The sequence below is a fragment of the Rhopilema esculentum genome, chromosome 20 (assembly GCF_057945365.1).
Source record: "Rhopilema esculentum isolate cy_ngs chromosome 20, ASM5794536v1, whole genome shotgun sequence".
Lineage (NCBI taxonomy): Eukaryota > Metazoa > Cnidaria > Scyphozoa > Rhizostomeae > Rhizostomatidae > Rhopilema > Rhopilema esculentum.
The window spans coordinates 5,908,796-5,934,261 of record NC_142834.1 but is presented as its reverse complement, the minus strand read 5'-3'; the positions used below and the strand labels follow the sequence as shown (position 1 = coordinate 5,934,261).

Below are 25,466 nucleotides of genomic sequence, written 5' to 3'. Positions count from 1 at the left end.
CTCTCTATCTGGCCACAATTGAGTATTAAGCTATCAGTTAAACTAAGAAGGGCACACTTAATTCTGAAAGTTTGTTTAGAATGTCTAAATTTTAAAGGATTTCAACATTTTCTTATTTGGTTATGAAATAGGAAAGTTTGTTGAAAATGTCTAGTTTTTATGCGATTACAACAACTCTCTGTTTATCCACCTTTAAGTATCAAGCTATAAGTTTAACTTAGAGGGGCACACTGAATTCTGAAAGTTTGTTGAAAATGTCTAACTTTTATACGATTCCAGCAACTCTCTCTTTGGCCACCATTGAGTATCAAGCTATAAGTTTAACTAAGAGGGGCACACTGAATTCTGAAAGTTTGTTGGAAATGTCTAAATTTTATACGATTTCAACAACTCTCTAGTTGGCCACTATTGAGTATCAAGCTATAAGTTTAACTAAGAGGGGCACACTGAATTCTGAAAGTTTGTTGAAAATGTCTAAATTTTATACGATTTCAACAACTCTCTAGTTGGCAACTATTGAGTATCAAGCTATAAGTTTAACTAAGAGGGCACACTGAATTCTGAAAGTTTGTTGGAAATGTCTAAATTTTATACGATTTCAACAACTCTCTAGTTGGCCACTATTGAGTATCAAGCTATAAGTTTAACTAAGAGGGGCACACTGAATTCTGAAAGTTGGTTGGAAATGTCTAAATTTTATACGATTTCAACAACTCTCTAGTTGGCCACTATTGAGTATCAAGCTATAAGTTTAACTAAGAGGGGCACACTGAATTCTGAAAGTTTGTTGAAAATGTGTAAATTTTATACGATTTCACCAACTCTCTATTTGGCCACTATTGAGTATCAAGCTATAAGTTGAACTAAGAAGGGCACACTGAATTCAGAAAGTTTGTTGGAAATGTCTAAATTTTATACGATTTCAACAACTCTCTAATTGTCTACGATTGAGTATCAAGCTATAAGTTTAACTAAGAAGGACTCTGTAAGTTTGTTGATAATGTCTAAGTTTTATACGATTTCAACAACTCTCTATCTGGCCACCATTGAGTATTAAGCTATCAGTTAAACTAAGAAGGTCACACTGAATTCTGAAAGTTTGTTGAGAATGTCTAACTTTTATACGTTTTCAACAACTCTCTTATTGTCTACGATTGAGTATCAAGCTATCAGTTTAACTAAGAAGGACTCTGTAAGTTTGTTGAAAATGTCTAAATTTTATACGATTTCAACAACTCTCTATCTGGCCACCATTGAGTATTAAGCTATCAGTTAAACTAAGAAGGGCACACTTAATTCTGAAAGTTTGTTTAGAATGTCTTAATTTTAAAGGATTTCAACATTTTCTTATTTGGTTATGAAAAAGGAAAGTTTGTTGAAAATGTCTAATTTTTATGCGATTACAACAACTCTCTGTTTATCCAACTTTAAGTATCAAGCTATAAGTTTAACTTAGAGGGGCACACTGAATTCTGAAAGTTTGTTGAAAATGTCTAACTTTTATACGTTTTCAACAACTCTCTTATTGTCTACGATTGAGTATCAAGCTATCAGTTTAACTAAGAAGGACTCTGTAAGTTTGTTGAAAATGTCTAAATTTTATACGATTTCAACAACTCTCTATCTGGCCACCATTGAGTATTAAGCTATCAGTTAAACTAAGAAGGGCACACTTAATTCTGAAAGTTTGTTTAGAATGTCTAAATTTTAAAGGATTTCAACATTTTCTTATTTGGTTATGAAAAAGGAAAGTTTGTTGAAAATGTCTAATTTTTATGCGATTACAACAACTCTCTGTTTATCCAACTTTAAGTATCAAGCTATAAGTTTAACTTAGAGGGGCACACTGAATTCTGAAAGTTTGTTGAAAATATCTAAATTTTATACGATTTCAACAACTCTCTCTTTGGCCACCATTGAGTATCAAGCTATAAGTTTAACTAAGAGGGGCACACTGAATTCTGAAAGTTTGTTGGAAATGTCTAAATTTTATACGATTTCAACAACTCTCTAGTTGGCCACTATTGAGTATCAAGCTATAAGTTTAACTAAGAGGGGCACACTGAATTCTGAAAGTTGGTTGGAAATGTCTAAATTTTATACGATTTCAACAACTCTTTAGTTGGCCACTATTGAGTATCAAGCTATAAGTTTAACTAAGAGGGGCACACTGAATTCTGAAAGTTTGTTGAAAATATGTAAATTTTATACGATTTCACCAACTCTCTATTTGGCCACTATTGAGTATCAAGCTATAAGTTGAACTAAGAAGGGCACACTGAATTCGGAAAGTTTGTTTGAAATGTCTAAATTTTATAAGATTTTACCAACTCTCTGGTTGGCCACTATTATCAGTTAAACTAAGAAGGGCACACTGAATTCTGAAAGTTTGTTGAGAATGTCTAACTTTTATACGTTTTCAACAACTCTCTTATTGTCTACGATTGAGTATCAAGCTATCAGTTTAACTAAGAAGGACTCTGTAAGTTTGTTGAAAATGTCTAAATTTTATACGATTTCAACAACTCTCTATCTGGCAACCATTGAGTATTAAGCTATCAGTTAAACTAAGAAGGGCACACACTCAATTCTGAAAGTTTGTTGAGAATGTCTAAATTTTAAAGGATTTCAACAACTTCCTATTTGGTTATGAAATAGGAACGTTTGTTGAAAATGTCTAATTTTTATCCGATTACAACAACTCTCTGTTTATCCACCTTTAAGTATCAAGCTATAAGTTTAACTTAGAGGGGCACACCGAATTCTGAAAGTTTGTTGAAAATGTCTAAATTTTATACGATTTCAACAACTTTCTCTTTGGCCACCATTGAGTATCAAGCTATAAGTTTAACTAAGAGGGGCACACTGAATTCTGAAAGTTTGTTGGAAATGTCTAAATTTTATACGATTTCAACAACTCTCTAGTTGGCCACTATTGAGTATCAAGCTATAAGTTTAACTAAGAGGGGCACACTGAATTCTGAAAGTTTGTTGGAAATGTCTAAATTTTATACGATTTCAACAACTCTCTATATGGCCACCTTTGAGTATCAAGCTATAAGTTTAACTAAGAGGGGCACACTGAATTCTGAAAGTTTGTTGGAAATGTCTAAATTTTATACGATTTCAACAACTCTCTAGTTGGCCACTATTGAGTATCAAGCTATAAGTTTAACTAAGAGGGGCACACTGAATTCTGAAAGTTTGTTGAAAATGTGTAAATTTTATACGATTTCACCAACTCTCTATTTGGCCACTATTGAGAATCAAGCTATCAGTTTAACTAAAAAGGACTCTGTAAGTTTGTTGAAAATGTCTAAATTTTATACGATTTCAACAACTCTCTATCTGGCCACCATTGAGTATTAAGCTATCAGTTAAACTAAGAAGGGCACACTTAATTCTGAAAGTTTGTTGAGAATGTCTAAATTTTATACGTTTTCAACAACTCTCTAATTGTCTACGATTGAGTATCAAGCTATCAGTTTAACTAAAAAGGACTCTGTAAGTTTGTTGAAAATTTCTAAATTTTATACGATTTCAACAACTCTCTATCTGGCCACCATTGAGTATTAAGCTATCAGTTAAACTAAGAAGGGCACACTGAATTCTGAAAGTTTGTTGAGAATGTCTAACTTTTATACGTTTTCAACAACTCTCTTATTGTCTACGATTGAGTATCAAGCTATCAGTTTAACTAAGAAGGACTCTGTAAGTTTGTTGAAAATGTCTAAATTTTATACGATTTCAACAACTCTCTATCTGGCCACAATTGAGTATTAAGCTATCAGTTAAACTAAGAAGGGCACACTTAATTCTGAAAGTTTGTTTAGAATGTCTAAATTTTAAAGGATTTCAACATTTTCTTATTTGGTTATGAAATAGGAAAGTTTGTTGAAAATGTCTAGTTTTTATGCGATTACAACAACTCTCTGTTTATCCACCTTTAAGTATCAAGCTATAAGTTTAACTTAGAGGGGCACACTGAATTCTGAAAGTTTGTTGAAAATGTCTAACTTTTATACGATTCCAACAACTCTCTCTTTGGCCACCATTGAGTATCAAGCTATAAGTTTAACTAAGAGGGGCACACTGAATTCTGAAAGTTTGTTGGAAATGTCTAAATTTTATACGATTTCAACAACTCTCTAGTTGGCCACTATTGAGTATCAAGCTATAAGTTTAACTAAGAGGGGCACACTGAATTCTGAAAGTTTGTTGAAAATGTCTAAATTTTATACGATTTCAACAACTCTCTAGTTGGCAACTATTGAGTATCAAGCTATAAGTTTAACTAAGAGGGCACACTGAATTCTGAAAGTTTGTTGGAAATGTCTAAATTTTATACGATTTCAACAACTCTCTAGTTGGCCACTATTGAGTATCAAGCTATAAGTTTAACTAAGAGGGGCACACTGAATTCTGAAAGTTGGTTGGAAATGTCTAAATTTTATACGATTTCAACAACTCTCTAGTTGGCCACTATTGAGTATCAAGCTATAAGTTTAACTAAGAGGGGCACACTGAATTCTGAAAGTTTGTTGAAAATGTGTAAATTTTATACGATTTCACCAACTCTCTATTTGGCCACTATTGAGTATCAAGCTATAAGTTGAACTAAGAAGGGCACACTGAATTCAGAAAGTTTGTTGGAAATGTCTAAATTTTATACGATTTCAACAACTCTCTAATTGTCTACGATTGAGTATCAAGCTATAAGTTTAACTAAGAAGGACTCTGTAAGTTTGTTGATAATGTCTAAGTTTTATACGATTTCAACAACTCTCTATCTGGCCACCATTGAGTATTAAGCTATCAGTTAAACTAAGAAGGTCACACTGAATTCTGAAAGTTTGTTGAGAATGTCTAACTTTTATACGTTTTCAACAACTCTCTTATTGTCTACGATTGAGTATCAAGCTATCAGTTTAACTAAGAAGGACTCTGTAAGTTTGTTGAAAATGTCTAAATTTTATACGATTTCAACAACTCTCTATCTGGCCACCATTGAGTATTAAGCTATCAGTTAAACTAAGAAGGGCACACTTAATTCTGAAAGTTTGTTTAGAATGTCTTAATTTTAAAGGATTTCAACATTTTCTTATTTGGTTATGAAAAAGGAAAGTTTGTTGAAAATGTCTAATTTTTATGCGATTACAACAACTCTCTGTTTATCCAACTTTAAGTATCAAGCTATAAGTTTAACTTAGAGGGGCACACTGAATTCTGAAAGTTTGTTGAAAATGTCTAACTTTTATACGTTTTCAACAACTCTCTTATTGTCTACGATTGAGTATCAAGCTATCAGTTTAACTAAGAAGGACTCTGTAAGTTTGTTGAAAATGTCTAAATTTTATACGATTTCAACAACTCTCTATCTGGCCACCATTGAGTATTAAGCTATCAGTTAAACTAAGAAGGGCACACTTAATTCTGAAAGTTTGTTTAGAATGTCTAAATTTTAAAGGATTTCAACATTTTCTTATTTGGTTATGAAAAAGGAAAGTTTGTTGAAAATGTCTAATTTTTATGCGATTACAACAACTCTCTGTTTATCCAACTTTAAGTATCAAGCTATAAGTTTAACTTAGAGGGGCACACTGAATTCTGAAAGTTTGTTGAAAATATCTAAATTTTATACGATTTCAACAACTCTCTCTTTGGCCACCATTGAGTATCAAGCTATAAGTTTAACTAAGAGGGGCACACTGAATTCTGAAAGTTTGTTGGAAATGTCTAAATTTTATACGATTTCAACAACTCTCTAGTTGGCCACTATTGAGTATCAAGCTATAAGTTTAACTAAGAGGGGCACACTGAATTCTGAAAGTTGGTTGGAAATGTCTAAATTTTATACGATTTCAACAACTCTTTAGTTGGCCACTATTGAGTATCAAGCTATAAGTTTAACTAAGAGGGGCACACTGAATTCTGAAAGTTTGTTGAAAATATGTAAATTTTATACGATTTCACCAACTCTCTATTTGGCCACTATTGAGTATCAAGCTATAAGTTGAACTAAGAAGGGCACACTGAATTCGGAAAGTTTGTTTGAAATGTCTAAATTTTATAAGATTTTACCAACTCTCTGGTTGGCCACTATTGAGTATCAAGCTATAAGTTGAACTAAGAAGGGCACACTGAATTCTGAAAGTTTGTATTTTGTTGGAAATGTCTAAATTTTATACGTTTTCAACAACTCTCTTATTGTCTACGATTGAGTATCAAGCTATCAGTTTAACTAAGAAGGACTCTGTAAGTTTGTTGAAAATGTCTAAATTTTATACGATTTCAACAACTCTCTATCTGGCAACCATTGAGTATTAAGCTATCAGTTAAACTAAGAAGGGCACACACTCAATTCTGAAAGTTTGTTGAGAATGTCTAAATTTTAAAGGATTTCAACAACTTCCTATTTGGTTATGAAATAGGAACGTTTGTTAAAAATGTCTAATTTTTATCCGATTACAACAACTCTCTGTTTATCCACCTTTAAGTATCAAGCTATAAGTTTAACTTAGAGGGGCACACCGAATTCTGAAAGTTTGTTGAAAATGTCTAAATTTTATACGATTTCAACAACTTTCTCTTTGGCCACCATTGAGTATCAAGCTATAAGTTTAACTAAGAGGGGCACACTGAATTCTGAAAGTTTGTTGGAAATGTCTAAATTTTATACGATTTCAACAACTCTCTAGTTGGCCACTATTGAGTATCAAGCTATAAGTTTAACTAAGAGGGGCACACTGAATTCTGAAAGTTTGTTGGAAATGTCTAAATTTTATACGATTTCAAAAACTCTCTATTTGGCCACCTTTGAGTATCAAGCTATAAGTTTAACTAAGAGGGGCACACTGAATTCTGAAAGTTTGTTGGAAATGTCTAAATTTTATACGATTTCAACAACTCTCTAGTTGGCCACTATTGAGTATCAAGCTATAAGTTTAACTAAGAGGGGCACACTGAATTCTGAAAGTTTGTTGAAAATGTGTAAATTTTATACGATTTCACCAACTCTCTATTTGGCCACTATTGAGAATCAAGCTATCAGTTTAACTAAAAAGGACTCTGTAAGTTTGTTGAAAATGTCTAAATTTTATACGATTTCAACAACTCTCTATCTGGCCACCATTGAGTATTAAGCTATCAGTTAAACTAAGAAGGGCACACTTAATTCTGAAAGTTTGTTGAGAATGTCTAAATTTTATACGTTTTCAACAACTCTCTAATTGTCTACGATTGAGTATCAAGCTATCAGTTTAACTAAAAAGGACTCTGTAAGTTTGTTGAAAATTTCTAAATTTTATACGATTTCAACAACTCTCTATCTGGCCACCATTGAGTATTAAGCTATCAGTTAAACTAAGAAGGGCACACTGAATTCTGAAAGTTTGTTGAGAATGTCTAACTTTTATACGTTTTCAACAACTCTCTTATTGTCTACGATTGAGTATCAAGCTATCAGTTTAACTAAGAAGGACTCTGTAAGTTTGTTGAAAATGTCTAAATTTTATACGATTTCAACAACTCTCTATCTGGCCACAATTGAGTATTAAGCTATCAGTTAAACTAAGAAGGGCACACTTAATTCTGAAAGTTTGTTTAGAATGTCTAAATTTTAAAGGATTTCAACATTTTCTTATTTGGTTATGAAATAGGAAAGTTTGTTGAAAATGTCTAGTTTTTATGCGATTACAACAACTCTCTGTTTATCCACCTTTAAGTATCAAGCTATAAGTTTAACTTAGAGGGGCACACTGAATTCTGAAAGTTTGTTGAAAATGTCTAACTTTTATACGATTCCAACAACTCTCTCTTTGGCCACCATTGAGTATCAAGCTATAAGTTTAACTAAGAGGGGCACACTGAATTCTGAAAGTTTGTTGGAAATGTCTAAATTTTATACGATTTCAACAACTCTCTAGTTGGCCACTATTGAGTATCAAGCTATAAGTTTAACTAAGAGGGGCACACTGAATTCTGAAAGTTTGTTGAAAATGTCTAAATTTTATACGATTTCAACAACTCTCTAGTTGGCAACTATTGAGTATCAAGCTATAAGTTTAACTAAGAGGGCACACTGAATTCTGAAAGTTTGTTGGAAATGTCTAAATTTTATACGATTTCAACAACTCTCTAGTTGGCCACTATTGAGTATCAAGCTATAAGTTTAACTAAGAGGGGCACACTGAATTCTGAAAGTTGGTTGGAAATGTCTAAATTTTATACGATTTCAACAACTCTCTAGTTGGCCACTATTGAGTATCAAGCTATAAGTTTAACTAAGAGGGGCACACTGAATTCTGAAAGTTTGTTGAAAATGTGTAAATTTTATACGATTTCACCAACTCTCTATTTGGCCACTATTGAGTATCAAGCTATAAGTTGAACTAAGAAGGGCACACTGAATTCAGAAAGTTTGTTGGAAATGTCTAAATTTTATACGATTTCAACAACTCTCTAATTGTCTACGATTGAGTATCAAGCTATAAGTTTAACTAAGAAGGACTCTGTAAGTTTGTTGATAATGTCTAAGTTTTATACGATTTCAACAACTCTCTATCTGGCCACCATTGAGTATTAAGCTATCAGTTAAACTAAGAAGGGCACACTGAATTCTGAAAGTTTGTTGAGAATGTCTAACTTTTATACGTTTTCAACAACTCTCTTATTGTCTACGATTGAGTATCAAGCTATCAGTTTAACTAAAAAGGACTCTGTAAGTTTGTTGAAAATTTCTAAATTTTATACGATTTCAACAACTCTCTATCTGGCCACCATTGAGTATTAAGCTATCAGTTAAACTAAGAAGGGCACACTGAATTCTGAAAGTTTGTTGAGAATGTCTAACTTTTATACGTTTTCAACAACTCTCTTATTGTCTACGATTGAGTATCAAGCTATCAGTTTAACTAAGAAGGACTCTGTAAGTTTGTTGAAAATGTCTAAATTTTATACGATTTCAACAACTCTCTATCTGGCCACAATTGAGTATTAAGCTATCAGTTAAACTAAGAAGGGCACACTTAATTCTGAAAGTTTGTTTAGAATGTCTAAATTTTAAAGGATTTCAACATTTTCTTATTTGGTTATGAAATAGGAAAGTTTGTTGAAAATGTCTAGTTTTTATGCGATTACAACAACTCTCTGTTTATCCACCTTTAAGTATCAAGCTATAAGTTTAACTTAGAGGGGCACACTGAATTCTGAAAGTTTGTTGAAAATGTCTAACTTTTATACGATTCCAACAACTCTCTCTTTGGCCACCATTGAGTATCAAGCTATAAGTTTAACTAAGAGGGGCACACTGAATTCTGAAAGTTTGTTGGAAATGTCTAAATTTTATACGATTTCAACAACTCTCTAGTTGGCCACTATTGAGTATCAAGCTATAAGTTTAACTAAGAGGGGCACACTGAATTCTGAAAGTTTGTTGAAAATGTCTAAATTTTATACGATTTCAACAACTCTCTAGTTGGCAACTATTGAGTATCAAGCTATAAGTTTAACTAAGAGGGCACACTGAATTCTGAAAGTTTGTTGGAAAAGTCTAAATTTTATACGATTTCAACAACTCTCTAGTTGGCCACTATTGAGTATCAAGCTATAAGTTTAACTAAGAGGGGCACACTGAATTCTGAAAGTTGGTTGGAAATGTCTAAATTTTATACGATTTCAACAACTCTCTAGTTGGCCACTATTGAGTATCAAGCTATAAGTTTAACTAAGAGGGGCACACTGAATTCTGAAAGTTTGTTGAAAATGTGTAAATTTTATACGATTTCACCAACTCTCTATTTGGCCACTATTGAGTATCAAGCTATAAGTTGAACTAAGAAGGGCACACTGAATTCAGAAAGTTTGTTGGAAATGTCTAAATTTTATACGATTTCAACAACTCTCTAATTGTCTACGATTGAGTATCAAGCTATAAGTTTAACTAAGAAGGACTCTGTAAGTTTGTTGATAATGTCTAAGTTTTATACGATTTCAACAACTCTCTATCTGGCCACCATTGAGTATTAAGCTATCAGTTAAACTAAGAAGGGCACACTGAATTCTGAAAGTTTGTTGAGAATGTCTAACTTTTATACGTTTTCAACAACTCTCTTATTGTCTACGATTGAGTATCAAGCTATCAGTTTAACTAAGAAGGACTCTGTAAGTTTGTTGAAAATGTCTAAATTTTATACGATTTCAACAACTCTCTATCTGGCCACCATTGAGTATTAAGCTATCAGTTAAACTAAGAAGGGCACACTTAATTCTGAAAGTTTGTTTAGAATGTCTAAATTTTAAAGGATTTCAACATTTTCTTATTTGGTTATGAAATAGGAAAGTTTGTTGAAAATGTCTAATTTTTATGCGATTACAACAACTCTCTGTTTATCCACCTTTAAGTATCAAGCTATAAGTTTAACTTAGAGGGGCACACTGAATTCTGAAAGTTTGTTGAAAATGTCTAAATTTTATACGATTTCAACAACTCTCTCTTTGGCCACCATTGAGTATCAAGCTATAAGTTTAACTAAGAGGGGCACACTGAATTCTGAACGTTTGTTGGAAATGTCTAACTTTTATACGATTTCAACAACTCTCTAGTTGGCCACTATTGAGTATCAAGCTCTAAGTGTAACTAAGAGGGGCACACTGAATTCTGAAAGTTTGTTGAAAATGTCTAAATTTTATACGATTTCAACAACTCTCTAGTTGGCCACTATTGAGTATCAAGCTATAAGTTTAACTAATAGGGCACACTGAATTCTGAAAGTTTGTTGGAAATGTCTAAATTTTATACGATTTCAACAACTCTCTAGTTGGCCACTATTCAGTATCAAGCTATAAGTTTAACTAAGAGGGGCACACTGAATTCTGAAAGTTTGTTGAAAATGTCTAAATTTTATACGATTTCAACAACTCTCTAGTTGGCAACTATTGAGTATCAAGCTATAAGTTTAACTAAGAGGGCACACTGAATTCTGAAAGTTTGTTGGAAAAGTCTAAATTTTATACGATTTCAACAACTCTCTAGTTGGCCACTATTGAGTATCAAGCTATAAGTTTAACTAAGAGGGGCACACTGAATTCTGAAAGTTGGTTGGAAATGTCTAAATTTTATACGATTTCAACAACTCTCTAGTTGGCCACTATTGAGTATCAAGCTATAAGTTTAACTAAGAGGGGCACACTGAATTCTGAAAGTTTGTTGAAAATGTGTAAATTTTATACGATTTCACCAACTCTCTATTTGGCCACTATTGAGTATCAAGCTATAAGTTGAACTAAGAAGGGCACACTGAATTCAGAAAGTTTGTTGGAAATGTCTAAATTTTATACGATTTCAACAACTCTCTAATTGTCTACGATTGAGTATCAAGCTATAAGTTTAACTAAGAAGGACTCTGTAAGTTTGTTGATAATGTCTAAGTTTTATACGATTTCAACAACTCTCTATCTGGCCACCATTGAGTATTAAGCTATCAGTTAAACTAAGAAGGGCACACTGATTTCTGAAAGTTTGTTGAGAATGTCTAACTTTTATACGTTTTCAACAACTCTCTTATTGTCTACGATTGAGTATCAAGCTATCAGTTTAACTAAGAAGGACTCTGTAAGTTTGTTGAAAATGTCTAAATTTTATACGATTTCAACAACTCTCTATCTGGCCACCATTGAGTATTAAGCTATCAGTTAAACTAAGAAGGGCACACTTAATTCTGAAAGTTTGTTTAGAATGTCTAAATTTTAAAGGATTTCAACATTTTCTTATTTGGTTATGAAATAGGAAAGTTTGTTGAAAATGTCTAATTTTTATGCGATTACAACAACTCTCTGTTTATCCACCTTTAAGTATCAAGCTATAAGTTTAACTTAGAGGGGCACACTGAATTCTGAAAGTTTGTTGAAAATGTCTAAATTTTATACGATTTCAACAACTCTCTCTTTGGCCACCATTGAGTATCAAGCTATAAGTTTAACTAAGAGGGGCACACTGAATTCTGAACGTTTGTTGGAAATGTCTAAATTTTATACGATTTCAACAACTCTCTAGTTGGCCACTATTGAGTATCAAGCTCTAAGTGTAACTAAGAGGGGCACACTGAATTCTGAAAGTTTGTTGAAAATGTCTAAATTTTATACGATTTCAACAACTCTCTAGTTGGCCACTATTGAGTATCAAGCTATAAGTTTAACTAATAGGGCACACTGAATTCTGAAAGTTTGTTGGAAATGTCTAAATTTTATACGATTTCAACAACTCTCTAGTTGGCAACTATTGAGTATCAAGCTATAAGTTTAACTAAGAGGGGCACACTGAATTCTGAAAGTTGGTTGGAAATGTCTAAATTTTATACGATTTCAACAACTCTTTAGTTGGCCACTATTGAGTATCAAGCTATAAGTTTAACTAAGAGGGGCACACTGAATTCTGAAAGTTTGTTGAAAATGTGTAAATTTTATACGATTTCACCAACTCTCTATTTGGCCACTATTGAGTATCAAGCTATAAGTTGAACTAAGAAGGCACACTGAATTCAGAAAGTTTGTTGGAAATGTCTAAATTTTATAAGATTTCACCAACTCTCTGGTTGGCCACTATTGAGTATCAAGCTATAAGTTTAGCTAAGAGGGGCACACTGAATCCTGAAAGTTTGTTGAAAATGCCTAATTTTTATACGATTTCAACAACTCTCTGGTTGGCCACTATTGAGTATCAAGCTATAAGTTTAACTAAGAGGGGCACACTGAATCCTGAAAGTTTGTTGAAAATGCCTAATTTTTATACGATTTCAACAACTCTCTAGTTGGCCACCTTTGAGTATCAAGCTGTAAGTATAACTAAGAGGGGCACACTGAATTCTGAAAGTTTGTTGAAAATGTCTAAATTTTATACGATTTCAACAACTTTCTATTTGGCTATGAATGAGTATGAAGCCAGAAATTTAACTAAGAGGGCACACTGTATTCTGAAAGTTTGTTGAAAATGTCTAAATTTTATACGATTTCACCAACTCTCTATTTGGCCACTATTGAGTATCAAGCTATAAGTTGAACTAAGAAGGGCACACTGAATTCTGAAAGTTTGTTGAAAATGTGTAAATTTTATACGATTTCACCAACTCTCTATTTGGCCACTATTGAGTATCAAGCTATAAGTTGAACTAAGAAGGGCACACTGAATTCAGAAAGTTTGTTGGAAATGTCTAAATTTTATAAGATTTCACCAACTCTCTGGTTGGCCACTATTGAGTATCAAGCTATAAGTTCAACTAAGAGGGGCACACTGAATTCTGAAAGTTTGTTGAAAATGTCTAAATTTTATACGATTTCAACAACTCTCTAGTTGGCCACTATTGAGTATCAAGCTATAAGTTTAACTAAGAGGGCACACTGAATTCTGAAAGTTTGTTGGAAATGTCTAAATTTTATACGATTTCAACAACTCTCTAGTTGGCCACTATTGAGTATCAAGCTATAAGTTTAACTAAGAGGGGCACACTGAATTCTGAAAGTTGGTTGGAAATGTCTAAATTTTATACGATTTCAACAACTCTTTAGTTGGCCACTATTGAGTATCAAGCTATAAGTTTAACTAAGAGGGGCACACTGAATTCTGAAAGTTTGTTGAAAATGTGTAAATTTTATACGATTTCACCAACTCTCTATTTGGCCACTATTGAGTATCAAGCTATAAGTTGAACTAAGAAGGGCACACTGAATTCAGAAAGTTTGTTGGAAATGTCTAAATTTTATACGATTTCAACAACTCTCTCTTTGGCCACCATTGAGTATCAAGCTATAAGTTTAACTAAGAGGGGCACACTGAATTCTGAAAGTTTGTTGGAAATGTCTAAATTTTATACGATTTCAACAACTCTCTAGTTGGCCACTATTGAGTATCAAGCTATAAGTTTAACTAAGAGGGGCACACTGAATACTGAAAGTTTGTTGAAAATGTCTAAATTTTATACGATTTCAACAACTTTCTATTTGGCTATGAATGAGTATGAAGCCAGAAATTTAACTAAGAGGGCACACTGTATTCTGGAAGTTTGTTGAAAATGTCTAAATTTTATACGATTTCACCAACTCTCTATTTGGCCACTATTGAGTATCAAGCTATAAGTTGAACTAAGAAGGGCACACTGAATTCTGAAAGTTTGTTGAAAATGTGTAAATTTTATACGATTTCACCAACTCTCTATTTGGCCACTATTGAGTATCAAGCTATAAGTTGAACTAAGAAGGGCACACTGAATTCAGAAAGTTTGTTGGAAATGTCTAAATTTTATAAGATTTCACCAACTCTCTGGTTGGCCACTATTGAGTATCAAGCTATAAGTTCAACTAAGAGGGGCACACTGAATTCTGAAAGTTTGTTGAAAATGTCTAAATTTTATACGATTTCAACAACTCTCTAGTTGGCCACTATTGAGTATCAAGCTATAAGTTTAACTAAGAGGGCACACTGAATTCTGAATGTTTGTTGGAAATGTCTAAATTTTATACGATTTCAACAACTCTCTAGTTGGCCACTATTGAGTATCAAGCTATAAGTTTAACTAAGAGGGGCACACTGAATTCTGAAAGTTGGTTGGAAAAATGTCTAAATTTTATACGATTTCAACAACTCTTTAGTTGGCCACTATTGAGTATCAAGCTATAAGTTTAACTAAGAGGGGCACACTGAATTCTGAAAGTTTGTTGAAAATGTGTAAATTTTATACGATTTCACCAACTCTCTATTTGGCCACTATTGAGTATCAAGCTATAAGTTGAACTAAGAAGGGCACACTGAATTCAGAAAGTTTGTTGGAAATGTCTAAATTTTATAAGATTTCACCAACTCTCTGGTTGGCCACTATTGAGTATCAAGCTATAAGTTTAACTAAGAGGGGCACACTGAATCCTGAAAGTTTGTTGAAAATGCCTAATTTTTATACGATTTCAACAACTCTCTGGTTGGCCACTATTGAGTATCAAGCTATAAGTTTAACTAAGAGGGGCACGCTGAATCCTGAAAGTTTGTTGAAAATGCCTGATTTTTATACGATTTCAACAACTCTCTAGTTGGCTATGATTGAGTATGAAGCCAGAAATTTAACTAAGAGGGCACACTGTATTCTGGAAGTTTGTTGAAAATGTCTAAATTTTATACGATTTCACCAACTCTCTATTTGGCCACTATTGAGTATCAAGCTATAAGTTGAAATAAGAAGGGCACACTGAATTCTGAAAGTTTGTTGGAAATGTCTAAATTTTATACGATTTCACCAACTCTCTATTTGGCCACTATTGAGTATCAAGCTATAAGTTGAACTAAGAAGGGCACACTGAATTCAGAAAGTTTGTTGGAAATGTCTAAATTTTATAAGATTTCACCAACTCTCTGGTTGGCCACTATTGAGTATCAAGCTATAAGTTGAACTAAGAAGGGCACACTGAATTCAGAAAGTTTGTTGGAAATGTCTAAATTTTATACGATTTCAACAACTCTCTAATTGTCTACGATTGAGTATCAAGCTATAAGTTTAACTAAGAAGGACTCTGTAAGTTTGTTGATAATGTCTAAATTTTATACGATTTCAACAACTCTCTATCTGGCCACCATTGAGTATTAAGCTATCAGTTAAACTAAGAAGGTCACACTGAATTCTGAAAGTTTGTTGAGAATGTCTAACTTTTATACGTTTTCAACAACTCTCTTATTGTCTACGATTGAGTATCAAGCTACCAGTTTAACTAAGAAGGACTCTGTAAGTTTGTTGAAAATGTCTAAATTTTATACGATTTCAACAACTCTCTATCTGGCCACCATTGAGTATTAAGCTATCAGTTAAACTAAGAAGGGCACACTTAATTCTGAAAGTTTGTTTAGAATGTCTAAATTTTAAAGGATTTTAACATTTTCTTATTTGGTTATGAAATGGGAAAGTTTTTTTAAAATGTCTAATTTTTATGCGATTACAACAACTCTCTGTTTATCCACCTTTAAGTATCAAGCTATAAGTTTAACTTAGGGGGGCACACTGAATTCTGAAAGTTTGTTGAAAATGTCTAAATTTTATACGATTTCAACAACTCTCTCTTTGGCCACCATTGAGTATCAAGCTATAAGTTTAACTAAGAGGGGCACACTGAATTCTGAAAGTTTGTTGAAAATGTCTAAATTTTATACGATTTCAACAACTCTCTCTTTGGCCACCATTGAGTATCAAGCTATAAGTTTAACTAAGAGGGGCACACTGAATTCTGAAAGTTTGTTGGAAATGTCTAAATTTTATACGATTTCAACAACTCTCTAGTTGGCCACTATTGAGTATCAAGCTATAAGTTTAACTAAGAGGGGCACACTGATTTCTGAAAGTTTGTTGAAAATGTCTAAATTTTATACGATTTCAACAACTCTCTAGTTGGCCACTATTGAGTATCAAGCTATAAGTTTAACTAAGAGGGCACACTGAATTCTGAAAGTTTGTTGGAAATGTCTAAATTTTATACGATTTCAACAACTCTCTAGTTGGCCACTATTGAGTATCAAGCTATAAGTTTAACTAAGAGGGGCATACTGAATTCTGAAAGTTGGTTGGAAATGTCTAAATTTTATACGATTTCAACAACTCTTTAGTTGGCCACTATTGAGTATCAAGCTATAAGTTTAACTAAGAGGGGCACACTGAATTCTGAAAGTTTGTTGAAAATGTGTAAATTTTATACGATTTCACCAACTCTCTATTTGGCCACTATTGAGTATCAAGCTATAAGTTGAACTAAGAAGGGCACACTGAATTCTGAAAGTTTGTTGAAAATGTCTAAATTTTATACGATTTCAACAACTCTCTCTTTGGCCACCATTGAGTATCAAGCTTTAAGTTTAACTAAGAGGGGCACACTGAATTCTGAAAGTTTGTTGGAAATGTCTAAATTTTATACGATTTCAACAACTCTCTAGTTGGCCGCTATTGAGTATCAAGCTATAAGTTTAACTAAGAGGGGCACACTGATTTCTGAAAGTTTGTTGAAAATGTCTAAATTTTATACGATTTCAACAACTCTCTAGTTGGCCACTATTGAGTATCAAGCTATAAGTTTAACTAAGAGGGGCACACTGAATTCTGAAAGTTTGTTGAAAATGTGTAAATTTTATACGATTTCACCAACTCTCTTTTTGGTCACTATTGAGTATCAAGCTATAAGTTGAACTAAGAAGGGCACACTGAATTCTGAAAGTTTGTTGAAAATGTCTAAATTTTATACGATTTCAACAACTCTCTCTTTGGCCACCATTGAGTATCAAGCTATAAGTTTAACTAAGAGGGGCACACTGAATTCTGAAAGTTTGTTGGAAATGTCTAAATTTTATACGATTTCAACAACTCTCTAGTTGGCCACTATTGAGTATCAAGCTATAAGTTTAACTAAGAGGGGCACACTGATTTCTGAAAGTTTGTTGAAAATGTCTAAATTTTATACGATTTCAACAACTCTCTAGTTGGCCACTATTGAGTATCAAGCTATAAGTTTAACTAAGAGGGCACACTGAATTCTGAAAGTTTGTTGGAAATGTCTAAATTTTATACGATTTCAACAACTCTCTAGTTGGCCACTATTGAGTATCAAGCTATCAGTTTAACTAAGAGGGGCATACTGAATTCTGAAAGTTGGTTGGAAATGTCTAAATTTTATACGATTTCAACAACTCTTTAGTTGGCCACTATTGAGTATCAAGCTATAAGTTTAACTAAGAGGGGCACACTGAATTCTGAAAGTTTGTTGAAAATGTGTAAATTTTATACGATTTCACCAACTCTCTATTTGGCCACTATTGAGTATCAAGCTATAAGTTGAACTAAGAAGGGCACACTGAATTCTGAAAGTTTGTTGAAAATGTCTAAATTTTATACGATTTCAACAACTCTCTCTTTGGCCACCATTGAGTATCAAGCTTTAAGTTTAACTAAGAGGGGCACACTGAATTCTGAAAGTTTGTTGGAAATGTCTAAATTTTATACGATTTCAACAACTCTCTAGTTGGCCACTATTGAGTATCAAGCTATAAGTTTAACTAAGAGGGGCACACTGATTTCTGAAAGTTTGTTGAAAATGTCTAAATTTTATACGATTTCAACAACTCTCTAGTTGGCCACTATTGAGTATCAAGCTATAAGTTTAACTAAGAGGGCACACTGAATTCTGAAAGTTTGTTGGAAATGTCTAAATTTTATACGATTTCAACAACTCTCTAGTTGGCCACTATTGAGTATCAAGATATAAGTTTAACTAAGAGGGGCACACTGAATTCTGAAAGTTGGTTGGAAATGTCTAAATTTTATACGATTTCAACAACTCTTTAGTTGGCCACTATTGAGTATCAAGCTATAAGTTTAACTAAGAGGGGCACACTGAATTCTGAAAGTTTGTTGAAAATGTGTAAATTTTATACGATTTCACCAACTCTCTATTTGGCCACTATTGAGTATCAAGCTATAAGTTGAACTAAGAAGGGCACACTGAATTAAGAAAGTTTGTTGGAAATGTCTAAATTTTATAAGATTTCACCAACTCTCTGGTTGGCCACTATTGAGTATCAAGCTCTAAGTTGAACTAAGAAGGGCACACTGAATTCAGAAAGTTTGTTGGAAATGTCTAAATTTTATACGATTTCAACAACTCTCTAATTGTCTACGATTGAGTATCAAGCTATAAGTTTAACTAAGAAGGACTCTGTAAGTTTGTTGATAATGTCTAAATTTTATACGATTTCAACAACTCTCTATCTGGACACCATTGAGTATTAAGCTATCAGTTAAACTAAGAAGGTCACACTGAATTCTGAAAGTTTGTTGAGAATGTCTAACTTTTATACGTTTTCAACAACTCTCTTATTGTCTACGATTGAGTATCAAGCTATCAGTTTAACTAAGAAGGACTCTGTAAGTTTGTTGAAAATGTCTAAATTTTATACGATTTCAACAACTCTCTATCTGGCCACCATTGAGTATTAAGCTATCAGTTAAACTAAGAAGGGCACACTTAATTCTGAAAGTTTGTTTAGAATGTCTAAATTTTAAAGGATTTTAACATTTTCTTATTTGGTTATGAAATAGGAAAATTTGTTGAAAATGTCTAATTTTTATGCGATTACAACAACTCTCTGTTTATCCACCTTTAAGTATCAAGCTATAAGTTTAACTTAGAGGGGCACACTGAATTCTGAAAGTTTGTTGAAAATGTCTAAATTTTATACGATTTCAACAACTCTCTCTTTGGCCACCATTGAGTATCAAGCTATAAGTTTAACTAAGAGGGGCACACTGAATTCTGAAAGTTTGTTGGAAATGTCTAAATTTTATACGATTTCAACAACTCTCTCTTTGGCCACCATTGAGTATCAAGCTTTAAGTTTAACTAAGAGGGGCACACTGAATTCTGAAAGTTTGTTGGAAATGTCTAAATTTTATACGATTTCAACAACTCTCTAGTTGGCCACTATTGAGTATCAAGCTATAAGTTTAACTAAGAGGGGCACACTGATTTCTGAAAGTTTGTTGAAAATGTCTAAATTTTATACGATTTCAACAACTCTCTAGTTGGCCACTATTGAGTATCAAGCTATAAGTTTAACTAAGAGGGCACACTGAATTCTGAAAGTTTGTTGGAAATGTCTAAATTTTATACGATTTCAACAACTCTCTAGTTGGCCACTATTGAGTATCAAGATATAAGTTTAACTAAGAGGGGCACACTGAATTCTGAAAGTTGGTTGGAAATGTCTAAATTTTATACGATTTCAACAACTCTTTAGTTGGCCACTATTGAGTATCAAGCTATAAGTTTAACTAAGAGGGGCACACTGAATTCTGAAAGTTTGTTGAAAATGTGTAAATTTTATACGATTTCACCAACTCTCTATTTGGCCACTATTGAGTATCAAGCTATAAGTTGAACTAAGAAGGGCACACTGAATTAAGAAAGTTTGTTGGAAATGTCTAAATTTTATAAGATTTCACCAACTCTCTGGTTGGCCACTATTGAGTATCAAGCTCTAAGTTGAACTAAGAAGGGCACACTGAATTCAGAAAGTTTGTTGGAAATGTCTAAATTTTATACGATTTCAACAACTCTCTAATTGTCTACGATTGAGTATCAAGCTATAAGTTTAACTAAGAAGGACTCTGTAAGTTTGTTGATAATGTCTAAATTTTATACGATTTCAACAACTCTCTATCTGGACACCATTGAGTATTAAGCTATCAGTTAAACTAAGAAGGTCACACTGAATTCTGAAAGTTTGTTGAGAATGTCTAACTTTTATACGTTTTCAACAACTCTCTTATTGTCTACGATTGAGTATCAAGCTATCAGTTTAACTAAGAAGGACTCTGTAAGTTTGTTGAAAATGTCTAAATTTTATACGATTTCAACAACTCTCTATCTGGCCACCATTGAGTATTAAGGAGGCAGTTCATGTTATATTTGAATAAATGTTAGTTTTAACAAAACCAACATAACTTTTGTGTAAGTGTCAATACATACACAATTTTTCTGCTAGTGGATGACATTGAAATAAGAAACAATTTTTGATAATTATTAATGAAAAAAGTAAATTGGTTTCCATGGAAACAATATGTAAACAAGTGTACTCTTTTTGCCTTTGACATTGATAAAACAAGTTCTATCAACCACAGGAAGCTGAAACTTCTGCAGAGAAACTGCATTGCAACAAGCTGTGCAATGTATTGGGTTTTTTTCAAAATTATCAATTAATAGGGGGGAATGTCCAAAAAATAGTTTTTTGTAGTTCAAATTAGTTCAACAAGAAATTTTGTAAACTTGTCAATTCATTGCATAGAACTATCTTAAATACATATACTGTGAAAATTTGAGCTTGATCTGGCAACAGATTTTAAATTTATCAATGTTTTCCTATACGCACGTCTACAATGTTAAATGTTGAGAAAACGCATAGTAAAGTTTTAGGATTATTTCACAACCAAAATGATGCCAAAATATAAGATAAGACCAATGTCCTGGTGATAAATATTGTACAATTAAGTCTTTATAATAAACTTCCATGCAGAATTCTTCCTTTAGACCTTCTTTTTCTTGAATTCTGTTAGAACAGCTATTTCTTTTTCATCAATGAATGTTATATTTTGACAATTGCTATCATCTTCTGAATCAATTCTTTTTCTCTTATTATTATGTTCATCATCAACTTGCTTTCTGGTTGCTCCTCTTGCTTTATTTTTCTTCTTTTGTCTGACTTCAGGTAGAGAGTCTATATCAAAAGAACCTGCTTTATATGACTTTTTATCTGAGTTTTTTTTATTTTTCTTACTCTTATGACGCAGTGCTTTCCTTTTTGTCTTAAATTCCATGCTAGATTTCCTTTTTGAATTTTGAAACCTCTGTTTGTTTTGGTTCCTCAAATATTTCAAGGTATGAGGACCAAGGTCTTTGATACCCAAAGATTTCATCAGCAGAGCTCTACTTGCAGCTCCAGTATTCCACATGGAAACTGCTTCACAAACAGCTATTTTAACTTTTGTGGTCCCACAGTACTTTGTTTTTGGACACCTGTTTGTCCACACTTGACCATTAAGGCTTTCATTTTGATTCTGGGTCAATCCTTTCAGGCATCTTCGAAGCAATGCATCATCTGAAAGCCTTTGAAATATTGGTGTTAGTTCTTCAAAAAATACACCGGGTAGCCTCTTATCTTGGCAATATTTTCCATCATTGTATAGCTTTTCCTTCCAGAATTTACACCATGTATCTTGATCTTTAGGGCAAAACTGGTGTTGTTCTTCCAATGATAAATAGTTGTTTATTATACAATGATGCTGAATGGCTTTGATACTTTGCTTCATTCCATCAATCGATCCTTTGTTGTTTCGTATTGCTGATCCATAATAGTTTTGAATATTGTCAATAGCAACTTTTGTAAGTCTCCCTTTACCACCAACATATTTTCCATCTGAAAGTTTACAACTTTTTCTTTTATTTTTGAATTCTCTCAAGGCAGTGCCAATTCTTTTTTGGATGTGACCTACACATTCTTCTTTTCTGACCTCATAATCTTTGCCATATTTTCCCTCTAATGCCTCTTTAACTCTCCCAAAACTACTGCTGTCTCCATCCCCCACAAAATCAATATACTTAAGTCCCCTAGATTCAATACTTCTTAAAAATATTTCTATTGCACCAGATGCCTCCATCTCTCCTGATGATCCTTCATGGTTTATTTCACAATGGGACTTGTGATTCTCATGCCAAGATTTATATTGATCTGTCTCCTTGTCATCCTTTTCATGACATCGACATTCATGGCAAGTTTTTGATTTGATAACATAATCAAGAACAGCACCAGTTCTAACTGACATCACAAAAACAACTCCGATCCGGGAAGAATGTCCTCGTTTTTGCCATGTACCATCAACTGTGACACCAACATTTGCAATTTTCCTACCACTATCATCAAACTGTATTTGAAAAGGTTCCTCTTTCTCTGTTATCTGTATCAGCTTCTCTGAAGCTTCAATCAATACTCCTTCAGTCGCTTCTACAATATGTTTGCATATATTTTTCAGCTGTTGCTGATAACTGGACTTTGCAAGAGGAGGTGGTAGTCCCATGGTGCCACAAAAATCTGACAATCTGGCATGACCCATCGAAGATGAAGCTATGACAGAGCGGGCATTGACCTCTGAAACTTTCCTGCCAGTTAATGCTTTGCTTGTTTGCAGTAGAGTTTCATTTCCACAATTTTTACACACAAAAGACAAGCTTTCTTCAAGTCCTTTTCTCTTCTTTTCATCTACCATGATATCAATTCCCGTTTTGTCGGTTTTACAAAGTGTGCAAATAAATGCTGCTTCTAGACTCTGTTTTAGCAGATCGAAGTCAATAATTTTGAAACCACACGCAGGATGAATTTGTTCATATCTTTTACCGAGCTGTAAAGACCTGTTTCTAGTCTCATAACTGCTTTCATCGATAACGTCGAAGGATGAGTCAAGGTCGAAACTTTGGTCTGCCACACTTCCTGACTCACTAGGCCCTTGTGCACTACTTGTAAGAGGAGGACTTGTAGCCTGCACTGGACTAGCATTCGCTGATGGAATTTGTTCTGCCTTACGAATATCTTGGATCTTTATACCTTTGAATCCCTTACGTACTTTCCTCCGAATAGATCGAAACTTTTTAGCAGGCGACATTTTGGTTTGGGAACTGAAAGCATTTCACGAGGTGCTTCAAGATTGAAGAAACTGAGTTGAAGTGAATGCAATTTTGAATGGTAAAGAGGCTGGAAAAGACGGAATGGACAATGGACAAACACCTGGGACTTTTGTCGGTTTAAATATCTGCTGTATTTGGCATTTTTTTGTTAAAAACTCACCATAGCAACCAAAAAATACTCGTTGCTAAGGTTTAGATTTGTAAGTGGTCTCACAACAAATCGAAAATTCTCAAAAGTAAAGCTTCAAATACCAGCTTTTCAACCTCAGGGGCATAGAATATGCATCACAGAATGCAAAAAAACAATTTTTGAATTTTGTCCATATTTTCAGTTATTCAGCATTTTTACCCTGAACTGCCTCCTTAAGCTATCAGTTAAACTAAGAAGGGCACACTTAATTCTGAAAGTTTGTTTAGAATGTCTAAATTTTAAAGGATTTTAACATTTTCTTATTTGGTTATGAAATAGGAAAATTTGTTGAAAATGTCTAATTTTTATGCGATTACAACAACTCTCTGTTTATCCACCTTTAAGTATCAAGCTATAAGTTTAACTTAGAGGGGCACACTGAATTCTGAAAGTTTGTTGAAAATGTCTAAATTTTATACGATTTCAACAACTCTCTCTTTGGCCACCATTGAGTATCAAGCTATAAGTTTAACTAAGAGGGGCACACTGAATTCTGAAAGTTTGTTGGAAATGTCTAAATTTTATACGATTTCAACAACTCTCTAGTTGGCCACTATTGAGTATCAAGCTATAAGTTTAACTAAGAGGGGCACACTGAATTCTGAAAGTTTGTTGAAAATGTCTAAATTTTATACGATTTCAACAACTCTCTAGTTGGCCACTATTGAGTATCAAGCTATAAGTTTAACTAAGAGGGCACACTGAATTCTGAAAGTTTGTTGGAAATGTCTAAATTTTATACGATTTCAACAACTCTCTAGTTGGCCACTATTGAGTATCAAGCTATAAGTTTAACTAAGAGGGGCACACTGAATTCTGAAAGTTGGTTGGAAATGTCTAAATTTTATACGATTTCAACAACTCTTTAGTTGGCCACTATTGAGTATCAAGCTATAAGTTTAACTAAGAGGGGCACACTGAATTCTGAAAGTTTGTTGAAAATGTCTAAATTTTATACGATTTCAACAACTCTCTAGTTGGCCACTATTGAGTATCAAGCTATAAGTTTAACTAAGAGGGGCACACTGAATTCTGAAAGTTTGTTGAAAATGTGTAAATTTTATACGATTTCACCAACTCTCTAGTTGGCCACTATTGAGAATCAAGCTATCAGTTTAACTAAAAAGGACTCTGTAAGTTTGTTGAAAATGTCTAAATTTTATACGATTTCAACAACTCTCTATCTGGCCACCATTGAGTATTAAGCTATCAGTTAAACTAAGAAGGGCACACTTAATTCTGAAAGTTTGTTGAGAATGTCTAAATTTTATACGTTTTCAACAACTCTCTAATTGTCTACGATTGAGTATCAAGCTATCAGTTTAACTAAAAAGGACTCTGTAAGTTTGTTGAAAATTTCTAAATTTTATACGATTTCAACAACTCTCTATCTGGCCACCATTGAGTATTAAGCTATCAGTTAAACTAAGAAGGGCACACTGAATTCTGAAAGTTTGTTGAGAATGTCTAACTTTTATACGTTTTCAACAACTCTCTTATTGTCTACGATTGAGTATCAAGCTATCAGTTTAACTAAGAAGGACTCTGTAAGTTTGTTGATAATGTCTAAGTTTTATACGATTTCAACAACTCTCTATCTGGCCACCATTGAGTATTAAGCTATCAGTTAAACTAAGAAGGGCACACTGAATTTTGAAAGTTTGTTGAGAATGTCTAACTTTTATACGTTTTCAACAACTCTCTTATTGTCTACGATTGAGTATCAAGCTATCAGTTTAACTAAGAAGGACTCTGTAAGTTTGTTGAAAATGTCTAAATTTTATACGATTTCAACAACTCTCTATCTGGCCACCATTGAGTATTAAGCTATCAGTTAAACTAAGAAGGGCACACTTAATTCTGAAAGTTTGTTTAGAATGTCTTAATTTTAAAGGATTTCAACATTTTCTTATTTGGTTATGAAAAAGGAAAGTTTGTTGAAAATGTCTAATTTTTATGCGATTACAACAACTCTCTGTTTATCCAACTTTAAGTATCAAGCTATAAGTTTAACTTAGAGGGGCACACTGAA

At 33.1% G+C, this 25,466-nt stretch overlaps 2 protein-coding genes across 2 annotated transcripts in view; one reads left to right on the top strand and one right to left on the bottom strand.

The window, feature by feature from the left end:
- The window catches only part of LOC148957837 (uncharacterized), a 126,701-nt gene that overhangs the window by 26,441 nt on the left and 74,794 nt on the right, over positions 1 to 25,466 (top strand). The gene's annotated exons all lie outside the window — the stretch shown is intronic.
- On the bottom strand, positions 20,454 to 23,598 carry LOC135685491 (uncharacterized). The gene has a single exon (XM_065201458.2). The coding sequence runs from the start codon at positions 23,220 to 23,222 to the stop codon at positions 21,093 to 21,095; it is 2,130 nt and encodes a 709-aa protein (XP_065057530.2). The 5' UTR covers positions 23,223 to 23,598; the 3' UTR covers positions 20,454 to 21,092.